Source organism: Lepisma saccharinum, chromosome 14 (assembly GCF_977018435.1).
Source record: "Lepisma saccharinum chromosome 14, izLepSacc3.1, whole genome shotgun sequence".
Lineage (NCBI taxonomy): Eukaryota > Metazoa > Arthropoda > Insecta > Zygentoma > Lepismatidae > Lepisma > Lepisma saccharinum.
The window spans coordinates 53,943,106-53,955,587 of NC_139242.1; the positions used below are offsets into that span (position 1 = coordinate 53,943,106).

A 12,482-nucleotide genomic window follows, 5' to 3' on the forward strand; every position below is an offset into this window, starting at 1 on the left:
ACTTTTGATGTGATTATGCACCGCTATATTCACCGAAATTTTATTTTATTTACCGCTTTTGAACCCAAAATCGACTTTGTTTTTGTACCGAAATTTTGCTTTTTTATTTACCAAAAATATGTGCCTCTACCAATCAATCAAAGTTCTCATGTGCGTTATTTTTTATTGCTTTTGTATATCTGTATTATTCATGACAAGAATGAGTAGCAAATTGACGAAAAAAAAGAAACATAATGAATTATCTGTGTCTTACCCAGATTTTGAACCAAGAACCCGCTACACACAAAGGGCTGGCTCATGTATAGAGTTGCAAAAAAACCAGCTTTTTTAATTGGCTTTTTCCAATAAAAAGTTGGATTTTTGGCCAGTTGCTGCTAACCAACTCTTTTGCAGTTTCAGTTGTGAGTTTAGAGGTTTGTAATGGTACACCAAATAATCTTACATGGTGTTGCATCCAAGACAGTTATTGGCTAAGTTTCTCTTTACATTTAATTTAAATTTTAATCCGTGGCTCAACATCCCTAGAAGGGCCTTGGCCTATCTCCCGACTACTGGTCTCCCTCCCACAATCCTAGAGGTGTGGAGATCATCAACCCGTAATGGGGTGACATGGAGAATAGGTATAAAATGTGGAAATTAGATCGTAACAGAAGAAGACATTCATTTATGGAACTTTTTGTCACATAAATCTAGGTATGAACAAAATGTCATGTACAAGCCAAATGTTTTTAACTCATTAACTGCGGCATTAACATCAAACCCCCAGCCATTATAGGACATGTAACAATAATCGAAAACGACCGATATTAGTGTTAACTCCGTAGTTTTCGGAGTTGCTAATATGAATTCTGACACTCCGAATGCCGTTCAACTCCCAAGTTCATCACCTATTGGCATGCAGGTCGAGAGGGGGTGAAAAATAAAATGTCAAAAATGACCTACATTAGTGTCGAATCCATAGTTTTCGGAGTCTCTAAGCTAATTGGTGACATTCATGATGACATTTAAACTATAGTTAGAATTCATTATTTTCCTGTCTAATAGAAGATTGGGATAAATAAATACGTGGACAATGCCGGGTAATCAGCTAGTTGAATAATAAAAATGGCAGATTGATATATTTCGAATCGAAAACTTACTTACATATTAAAAAATGTAAATATGGTAAACTACTTAAGTTGTTATATTGATAGGAGTATCGATATCTCATGACGATTAGCTAAAAGTGGTTGAAAAAAAAAGCAAAGTAAAATAAATAATTCAATTTATTCAGTCAAGTATCATTATCAGTGTCTGTTTCAAGTGGTAGCAGCTCAACTCTACAGTAGTATAATTAATGTTTTATGAAACTGTTACCCTAATTCCAGCAAGGAGTTAAATTGAGGGGTGTAAGCTATAGTTTTCAGAATTAGCAAGCTTGTCTTATGGTTGAAAAATATTAAGTCCATAAATTCTGTGCTTATATGCAAGTTATTTTGCTACTTCTTTGGAGCATATTGCTTGAATTTAAGTTGTTGCAATACAATATTTTGCACTCATATAGTCTTATACAAATGAAAAGATGCATAATAATAGATATTCATATTTAACAAGATACAAGAAAGCCTTCACCTTGGCAGAGAGCTTAGACTATTAAGTTAGAGGTTCTAGGCTCATATGTTGGATAAGGCATTAATAGTTTCTTCCTTGCACCAGTCATTTTCATTATTGCAATTAACCTAGACAGGATGAAACGTGACCTTATAACCAGAAATATGCTTTCTCTTAAGTGTTTTTCTCAATCTTCTTTCAAAATCTAGTAACCATGTTTAGTATTTTCTAGGTAAACTCGCACATTTATGTATATCTTTTAATGAACTATTTTTCTTCTAGAATAGACATGAAATGTATTTAGTGTTGAACTATATGTATGAATTCTCTATTATTACTTCCTTTACTTCAGAACCTTGTAATCTATCTTCATGTGTTTCAGAGTCGTAAATCTAAAAGCAAGACTGTTTTGGAAGTCCGAACAAGGAAGTTGAACCAGCTACCCATAATAGATTTCTTTCCTGTGGACTATGGTTTACCTCACCAGGCATTCGGATTTGAAGTTGGCCCAGTATGCTTTATTTAAGTAACATTTTTGTATCTCCTTCGAAGCTGCCCCCATTTGTGTGTTGTGTGTCAACTTATCGTGTATAATATTCATTAGAAGGAACGCTGTCTACTTTTTCTTTTGCCTCTAACTATGCACATAACATGTTCGTAAGTGTAAGTTAATATTCACGAAATGATCCATTTATAGGATGTTGTGTTTGAAAGAAATTCACTGCCAAAACAAAATCATGTATAGAAGTTTTTAGTTAAGTTGTATTATATTGACTTAGTGTTGTTACATGTCCAGAGCTGTTTTTGTACAAACTGAAAATTTTTATGTATGTATTTACAGATTAGAAAATATATTTATTTTCAAGTCTTGTAAAAGTGAGGCATAGAAGTTTAATTGTATTACTTAAATTCAACTGAATTTTAGTCTTTATTTTCACTTTATTAAGGATTTTCCTTGAACATCATTCCTATGAACAACATTTTACTTCCAGTAGCGAAAGATTTCCTTTGTGAGTTAGAATGTAGCTTGGTTAACAAGAAATGGATGTTGATAATATAAGACGTATACAAGTTACTAAAGATATATCCGTGAAACTTACTTGCTAGTGGCTACACTAGCACCCCTAGCGGTAGTCGAGGAAACAACAACAGGAACTGGAAGTCAACCTAGCAGTGAAGCATTGAGTTCCCAAGTGGATGGTGGCAGAGGCCACAGAAATTAATAGAACATTTACAAGTAAGTTTCACGGATATATCTTTAGTAACTCGTTTATGTCTTATAAGAATGCATGCTAAAAACCTGAAGAGTGGTCAATGTACATATTCTAAGAACATCCATGAAGAATTCCAACGTACACTATCTACAGGCATAATTCTTAACATCTTACCTTCTGTCAACTCCAATATGTAAAAAATGTATTACTCGCCAAAACTTTGATGGTCTTGTGTATACAGCACCTTTTGTTAGTTATGTTTAATTTTTAAGTCTCTTGCTCAGGAAGGAAAGTTTTCAAAACCAGACTGGCATTGTTGTTCATGAATGTTTCTCCAAATGCTGTCACTTGCTGATATTGACACCCGTGACACTTTAATCCAGGCATACACTCACACTCCACCCAGAAGACTCCTCCCAAATGGCATAGTGGTAACGTTGTCACCTTGAAATCAAGGGGTCCCTGGTTCGACACCTGGTGGAGGCACATTGAATAGTAGTTTGGGTCTCACTTTAAACTATAAGTCTAGTCCCGATTAGCGTATCTGTGGACTTAAAACATTAATTCAAATCCACCCAAATGAAACACTCATAGCAATTGTCCTCAATTAGCCATAAACATTAATTAAAGTATGGCTGTGAATAACAACTAGGGATGGAACAGATTGATCGGTGTTCTATTGGTATCAGTCGATATAAGCATATTGGTATATCAGTTATCGGTAAAATTACCGATCCGATATGTCTTTAAATATCTTAAAATTAAGTGCAATATTGTGCCATTTTGTTATAATTTTTATAGATATAAACACATAATCTCTATTCCATACTTTTTTTAAGTAAATGTCTAAATATGCAGATTTTTTCCATTCCAAAAGTTTGGTTTGTCTGGCACTGGCGTATGCAGGATTTTTTTTTCGGGAGGGGCTGGAATTGTAAAGGTGGATAGTACATAGTAATTTTCTAGGGGGCGGCATACACCATAAAATATTTTGAATATTAAGAACTTTCCACTCTTAAAAATGGCGATGAGGCAGCAAATCCAAACATACATTTGTGTTTTGCCAGTACATTTTTCCTACAAAAACATAGTGCCTTAATCTGGGTTAAACTCTTTTCTGATTAAAACATTGTACACATTTGGTTTGCCAGTTGTCACAAAAAACCTGCTTCTTGTTAACTTTTCAAGGCACATATGGCAAGACAGACGATTTACTTTTTTGTTCATTCCTCAGTCTCTTCCAGTAATCACAGAAAACTCTGAGGCTAAAGAAGTAGATAAGTTCCACGCCTGAGAGCATGCTGAATCCTAGGAAAAGGCCCAATATACCTCCCACATTTGCTGTAAAAGGAATAAAAACAACATGTAAGCATACCTAAAATAATGCTATGGAAGTTAAGACAACAAACCCTGGTGTTCATGTGGAAATTTCGGCAACATGTATCCGTGTATGTGTCCAGACTTGTAGTATTCTAGTTTCCATTGTGTTGACAGCACAAAGTACGAAGTATCAACTTTTTGTTTTTCTTTTGTTGTCAGAAGTATGGTACACCTACTTTTTGGCCACTAATATTTCGACTGCAAACACTGAGTATTTCCCCAACACACTTTTTTGCATGTCTGTTTCATATTTCCAAATTTTAATTATCAAACTAGAATCGGTGCTAGAGTTCAGCTGATCAGTGTCCTAAGAGCATTTTGTCAGCAAACTTATGCAATAGATAAGGAATTGTACAGAAAATCAACCTGCTGGAAGACAATGGTTTGACACTCATTGAACAAAATATGTTTGCATCAATTATATTCAACTCAAGAATTCTAAAGTAGTGTGTGCAATAGCTGTGATGCCACACTATTGCATTGGCATAAGTTTTGAGTCTAACTTGAAGGGGGCAGAATCAAAAAGTTTGCATAAAAAATAGCATCCAGGGTTATTGTGATAAATAACTGTTATATTTGTAAAATCATTAAAAAAAGTTTATTCTTTATTTTTGTTCTTCAGGCAGGTCCTAAGAGGTCAACAAAAAATTTAAATTTTAATAAACCTGTAACATTTACTCCCAAGGTACCAATTTATAACAGGTTGGGTGAACCAATCCCAGAGCTGCTTTATGCGAGAATGGGGGGGGGGGGGATACCTGAGATCACCCACCCTGGGCATCGAACCATAGTGTCTCGTGAGGCAGCCAGATGGCCTACTGTCTAGACCACAGCAATTCGAAAAATTGATGGGTCCAGCCTGTATGTGCTATTTCATGTTACACTGTCAAAAATAAACTAAGCTCTGATCCTGATTCCAGTGTACTGACAAATTGTTTCCCTCCAGTTGGTAACTAGGCATAGGCATTTGTGAAACACTGCGACGATTGGAAATATAGAATGAAATTACTTTGAGAAATAATTATAGCTTGCACTCCAATAAATACCCCTTGCACATACAGCTATTTCCAGTGATCAACAGTATAATAAAGTGAGGTAAAATTCATAAGAATTGTAAGACTTACCTAAAAAATCCATAGGGCCGTACATCTCTCCTCTGTAATTTGCTAAATATTGCTGGTCTCGAAAGAAGACTTCTAGGTGCCCATAATTGGTTCTGAAAGTAGAAGTATATGATTTTTCAGTGGGTGAATCAAATCTTGACACTACTGTTATCTATCTTTGTAAATCAGACTGCGGAAACTATTAGCAGGATATTGTGAACTGCTGCCAAAAGATAGTAAAAGTTTCTTTAAGTCTACTTTACACCGAGAATGGCTAATAGGGACTTAACCTTCAGTTTAAAGTGGGATGCAAATCATTATCCAATGTGCCTCCACTGGGGATCGAACTCTGAACCTCCTGACCTAACACCTACCAATGTTATGCAGATTGTTCAGATGTATACATTCTGTATTGTAGTAACATCTGGCAAAAATCAAAATCTTTGGTCCGTTGCATATCAATGTAAATTATCAAAAATGGAGAATAAAATGTGATTTTTCTAACTGGAAGGAAAATAATTTTGCATGAAGAAGCATTTAGTACATTTCATTAAAATTTCACAATTTATTTGCAACCTGAGTGCAGTGGTTATTCCAAAAAATGCTTATTTGTATTTCTACTTTGAAAACATACTGATACAAAATTCCTACTGATTCAGATAAAGTACTAATGTAAATTTAAGTGATGGTCATCTGGCATACATTTTGTTACAATTGCATAACATATGTCATCATCATTGTCTTTTCAAATATTTCAAGATAATCAAGAATATTTATTTTAATGGTACTTTCAAAACACATTTCCATGCAATTTTTATGCTGCCCTCCAGTAACAGAACTGCCACGTATAAATTTGTTTTACAAATACACAAGAGACTTAAATTATTCATAACATGATGTCGGATTTGTGCTCTGTTTGGCCATTATCTGCCAATGCACATAAAGTGTAGAAGATAGCTTATACACAAAAGATGGGGTGAAGACATCCAAATTTCAAGCTCCCTTCTGCATAGTACACCCTAGACTGCATTTTGCACACTAGCAAGATTCTAGCATCTGGACTCTCAGCCAGTATAATCCTCTTTGGGAATTAATCCCTTCCCTGTTTAATTTTCCTGTTCTGTGTATTTTTTTTCTGAGTTTACGTAGTAATATTTTTATCCCATCTGCTTACCTAGTCGTCGAATCGATGGCCTGACTGGACGTTCGCTTCCTGTACCTAGTCGTCGAATCGACGGGTTCCCGATTTTCATCACGTAGTTCCTTTTTCATTCAATAGATGGCAGAGGTTGTATGATCTTTCAAATCTATGACGTGTATGTTTGTGCTGCTAAGTTTTCATACCATTTCAAGCGTGTTTTGTTCAGTAATTTCTCATGTAAACACACCTTCATTTGTTACGTCTTGCAAACATGTTGCATAAGAATGTTGTAGAAGATTCTTCGATTGAAAAGTTGCTTTTCGATAGCGATGAAGAGGAAAATGTAGATTTTGGAAGTGCAGATGAACACAGGGGTTCATTTTGTGTTAGTGAAATTGAAGAATGTAGTGAAAGTGAGGAAGAGGTGGCTGTGGCAGGAAAAATATAAAAGGTTGAGGAATGGAAATGGAATGCAAAGATGTGTGTGATCAAATTTATTAGGTGAGTTTCTAATTATCTTTCAAGTAAACTGCATATGTGCATACTTATTACTATACTTCCACTTCAATATATAAAATTTTCACGTAAATTGCTTGGATAGTTTAAACAATATTTGACATCTTGTCTTGCTGTGCAACCTGCATGGGAGATAGCCAAATTTAAATGGTATTTCATGGCAAAAAAAATTGGCATTTAAATGGTATGCGGATGGTTTAAGTAACTGCTGCTACAGTGCAATTCATCCGAGTATCATGGTTCATACATCTTTCTCTTCAGAATAGAACAGGCTTTCAAATGGTACCACGCACATGTGTACATCAAGTATGAGGAAAGGGGAATTGTGGATAATTTGGGAAATTTCCCTCCAAAAAATCCCTTGTGGTAACCATAGGCGTAGCTAGAACTTTATATTTGGGTGTGCACAAAAGAAAAAAATGAGGTCTTGTACCTTTTTAATAGCATATTTTGCAACACAATCACTTGGCTCTTTAACTGCACTGATGTTTGTAAAGGAATATAAATTCACTAAATGACAGTGTTGAAAATTTCTGAATATATGTAGTAGAAAAAAATCAAATTGCATAGAAATTACAAACACACACACACACAAAATGTTCATAAAAGCAAACAAATACATCAAAATACATGTCATCTATAACAAGAGACGTCTGTCAAAATGTACAATGTTCTTTAACTCATCAATAACTTCATTTACATCAATAGACTAAGCTTTTTCCTGTTCCACAAATAGCAAGAGCAGGGCTTCCAATCTATCCTGCTTCTGAGTTGCTCTTCATTTAGTTTTAACTTGGGTAAGCTTGGAGAAAGCTCTCTCTCACACGTGCAGCTTGTGACAGGTATAGAAGAAAAGCGCTGCAGTACAAAGTAGAATGCAGTAAATATCTTCTTTCTCCAATGACATCACAAAATCGAAAAAACTATAGACACTCGTTTCATCAGCGATAATGCACACGTTTGTACCAAGTAATGATATTTTCAACTTCTTACAAACTGCCACTTATTTTCTCTCTTATTGAAATATTTGTCTTTAATTCTCTTTGATAAAGCAGCCCATTAGGGTGTGCCTAGGCACACCCAGCACACCCCGTAGCTACGCCTGTGGTGGTAACTTTGGGGCCCTCTGGAATGGCCCTAGATATAGGTACCGAATTATAATCTACCTTGAAAAATACTATGGTCTATACGTAATGCGCCCGTCAAGTTTCATTGCAATATCTTCAATAGGTATGAGGGATGAAGGAAAAAATATTTTGCAATCCTATTTGACAAAACTATTAGAAACTCACAAACTCAAAAACCAACAATAAATCACCAACAGTTCAAATAACACAACACACACAAAAAAAAAAAAGATGTACATAAAGCAACTGACTAAACACGGCACACAAACAAACTTACGTTTGCACTTTGTCAGCATAACACAAAAACAATTTACATTCCTCTGAACTTCTTTATCTTCTTTGTCAGCACTCAAAATCGAGACTAAATAAAAGGTCATTGTTTCTTCAATAGCAAAACATATGTTTCACCAACAAAAAAAGGTATTATTCCGTTCAACATAGGTTACTTCAGTCAGAGATGTTCGCGGACGTAATATTATGCCCAACAGAGAATAAGCTATAGTGACCAAGGGCATAATATTACACCAAACACAGGGAAGGGGTTAAAAGCAAATCTGCAGGTCCTTTTGCATTACAGTCATCTGCTGACACTCATTTTTTAAGTTTTGAATGAACCATATAGATTCTTCAAGGACCATTTGGAAATTTATATCGGTATTGGCCAAAACTCCATGTCAGCGTCCATCCCTAATCCTCATCTTCGCAACTAGACAAAAGTTGCAGAAAAGCAAAGTAAAATAAAGTAAATGAATCAATACACAAAAGGTAACAAGAAGTGGCCATACAATCAAAATTAAAAGATTTCTGAGCAACAGTTTTGTCAGATACTTACTCTACGTAATCATCACGGCCATACGTTGTAAAAATTTGTTCCCAGTCCTGGTCATTGAAAGAGAATCTGACATCATAATTTATCTCTGTGCATGCTGGCAGGCAGCTACAATCCTGTCCTTTACCATCACCCATCATTGTTCCACTTTGTAACTCGTTCATCATTTCATTCTGAAACATTTCAACTGAAATGAAATAAAAGATTCAGGCAGTTGATAATAATCAGAAATATTTATTTAGTGGTAGTTTGAAAGATATTTCTGCCATTTGTAGAAATTTGGCAGGAAATAGTTTACTGTAAGAAATTTGTGTGCGTGTGTAAAGTAGTGGTATTTTTGTTTTACCTGCAGGTACAAGGGTCACTATTTATATTTTGAGCCTTGGCAACACTGATTGAAGTTAGGCGCGATTTGACGTTTGCATGGAATTGTCTGGCATTATTGACCATAACATACTTCAAATGTTTTGTCAATAGCTTCATTTGTGTTGTTTATGTTGCCTTGGAGATTGCACAACAACAATAAAATGGAATTAACTTGTGAACATTTTCGTGCGATGATTTTTTACGATTTTCGACGTGGATTATCAAGACAAGAGTGCATCGATCAACTTACTTCCACATTTGGCGATGAAGCCCCATCCTTTGCCACTGTGAAACTCTGATATAACGAATTTAATCGTGGCCGCCATTCGCTCACCGACGAGATTCGCGAAGGTCGTCCAAAATCAGTTGTTGTTCAAGAAAACATTGATGCTGTGCAAAACCTAATACTGCAAGATCGTCACGTGACATACTGTGAGATTAAGGCAACCATAGGCAATCCACCAGCATATATAAAATATTACATGATCATTTAACTGTGAGAAAGGTATGTTCTCGTTGGATCCCACACAATTTGACAACTCAAAAAGACGCTCGCGTCAATTGATGCAAACAAATGCTCAATAAATACAATCGTGGTGCTTCAAAAGACGTATTTAAGATTGTAACAGGTGACGAATCATGGATATATGCATATGAGCCGGAACGTAAACAGCAGTCGACTGTATGGGTGTTTCAAGATGAACCCAATCCAACAAAAGTTGTTTGCGCTCGAAGCACATCGAAACAAATGGTCGCCTGTTTTTTCGGGAAAACTGGTCATGTGGCAACTGTGCCTTTAGTGGAACGTAGAACGGTCAACTCTGAATGGTACACAACAATTTGTTTGCCAGAGGTCTTCGGTCAAATACGGAAAACAAACAAACGCCATCGGATCATTCTTCATCAAGACAATGCCAGCTGTCACACATCTCGTCTAACAACCGACTTTATGAACAGTCAAAAAATCGAATTGATGGGTCATCCGCCACACAGTCCTGATTTGGCACCCAATGACTTCTTCTTGTTCCCGAATGTCAAGAATAAATTGCGTGGACAACGATTTTCGTCGCCGGAAGATGCCGTTGATGCGTTCAAAAACCATATTATGGAGGTGTCTCAAGAAGATTGGAAAAACTGCTTTGACAAACGGTTCGAGCGAATGCAAAAGTGTATTGGCCATAAAGGAGAATACTTCGAAAAACAATAAAGCAGTTTTCAATGCCAAATTCCTGTTTTTTCATTGTTAGGCTCAAAATATAAATAGTGACCCTTGTAACTGTTCCCGTGGCTATCAGATGTGTAATTTTTATGCAAGTGATTACTAGACTAGTGGATATTAATGAGCAGGGAACGGATTTTCATGTAGCAAAAATGTGTTTCCAGAAGGGAAGCCTGTACGTGTACCTCAAAATCGTTGCTTCTAGCACTGCTGTCAGGCATGCTGCTAGTAGGGGGGGGGGGGGTAGCAATGGGCTGCTCAACTTCGGACACTCTTCCAATGTTATCGAAATAATGTTTGTAACAACCAGGAGCTGAGGCCTCGTTCTCTATTGTTGACAACAATTGTAAATAAACAGGAATTTCAAATGTTTTACAATAGCAAGAGCAAACAGTTGAGAGGTGTAAAATTGTTCGAATGACAAAAATCTTGTAATTAACATAATTGGAGGGTATAAAAATTGTCATAAACTTCCGTTTGTTTAACTTTGCTTTGGACTTTTGTCAGTTATTTGCAAGAAAAGTCAACCAACTCTTTCTGTCACACGGGGCTTGTAGGTATTTCGCGAATATGGAGTATATGTTGAGAAATGTTCTGAAATATGGAAATAATGTGTAAGAAGAACTAAAAAAGACAAAACCTAAATGTTCAAATATGGAAAATAAAAACTGAATTGTTTGACTCTACATGTCATGATGCGCAATACAAATGATGATAATACAAAACATAACTGATTTCAGCTTCATACATAAATCTGTTCCCTGTTAATGAGTTTGATAATGCTAATTGCTCCATACTCCAGTAATCTTAGTTATATATCTACTTGACAGCGATTCATCAACAAGTAAGTCAATAGGTTGCTTGCATTTCATCTGCACTACCTTAATTTCGGTGGCCAGTCACGTTAAGTGGTAGACCTTTGATTTGTCACTGAAGTTTTCAGGCTTTAGTTCCACCCTGGGCATGGATTTTGTGAATGTCCCTTCATCACTTTCATCCACTCATTAGGGAGCATATTTTTATATAATTTTTTTTTTCTTTTTGTTGCTTTCAAAGTCGACCGTACTTGGAAGGGATGCCCTTGGCTGCAATGTTTTCTGGGAAGTCTTGTTTCACATAAAATTGCATAATTTTACCTTTAACATAAAAAACACACATTTGCAGGGAAAGAAATAAAATGTACATAATTTAGACATTCCAGACAAAATAAAGTTTCTGACTTCTTTGTGTAAATGCATATTTTGTAGTTAATGCATAAAATAGATGGAATATGCAGTAAATTGGTAAATTACTGTCCTATCCGGGGACTCCATAACACACTGGTCACTATTGCTACATCATCTACAATGGCACTGTGCTACTGGCCCACAGTTTAAAGGTATTCTGGAGCACTGTGCCTCCACTGAGTATCAAACCTGGAACCCCTTGAATACAAAACCCTGAACATGAAGGTGAATTTGATGGTATAAGTGTGCATGACATCCTGCTCTTCAAATATTGATATCTCACTATGTGATGTGCAGAGCTAGGAATTTTAGGTGCTTAATTTTTTTTTTTGTGTGAAAATGGGTAAAAAAGTGACTCATCCCCAAAATAAGCATGTATTGAACTCTACTCATAGTGTTTCGGTTGCACCTTTTTCACAATCTCAGAACCTTTTACACCTTTTCGCCCATTTTGCATCTTTATCATTTTTTTTAATACAACTCGCGTGCTGTTTAACCCCATCCACATTCGAGTCACGGCTTCTTGGCATGCGATTCTTGTGTACCGCACAACAATTTTCTTCAGTTCTTGGACGTTAATGTAGTAAGCATGCGGACTTTAAACAGTGCCAACAATGACGCGTTACAATTGCTAGAATTTCATGCTCTTTTTGTCCTATGCTGTATTGTTTACGAATTGTTGTAGGAAAGCTGTTTTGTTTTAGTTTCTTTCTCCTGTCTCAGCGAGCAAGGTAACTGCAGTCTGTGATCGACTGATCTATGCATCGGATT

The 12,482-nt window shown here is 36.0% G+C and overlaps 2 protein-coding genes across 2 annotated transcripts in view; one reads left to right on the forward strand and one right to left on the reverse strand.

Annotated features, from left to right (window-relative positions):
- Window positions 1-2,466, forward strand: part of LOC145998891 (uncharacterized) — a 141,588-nt gene extending 139,122 nt beyond the window's left edge. Inside the window, exon 30 of the mRNA XM_083135610.1 lies at window positions 1,973-2,466. Coding sequence (XP_082991736.1) covers window positions 1,973-2,116 — 144 coding nt within the window. The 3' untranslated portion in view covers window positions 2,117-2,466. The remainder of the gene's footprint in view (window positions 1-1,972) is intronic.
- A 1,229-nt stretch (window positions 2,467-3,695) lies between these two features.
- The window catches only part of LOC145998362 (pickpocket protein 28-like), a 138,786-nt gene continuing 129,999 nt past the window's right edge, over window positions 3,696-12,482 (reverse strand). The window contains exons 8-10 of the mRNA XM_083134771.1: window positions 8,904-9,087; window positions 5,309-5,400; window positions 3,696-4,145 (exon numbers count right to left, since the gene is read on the reverse strand). Coding sequence (XP_082990897.1) covers window positions 3,988-4,145; window positions 5,309-5,400; window positions 8,904-9,087 — 434 coding nt within the window. The 3' untranslated portion in view covers window positions 3,696-3,987. The remainder of the gene's footprint in view (window positions 4,146-5,308; window positions 5,401-8,903; window positions 9,088-12,482) is intronic.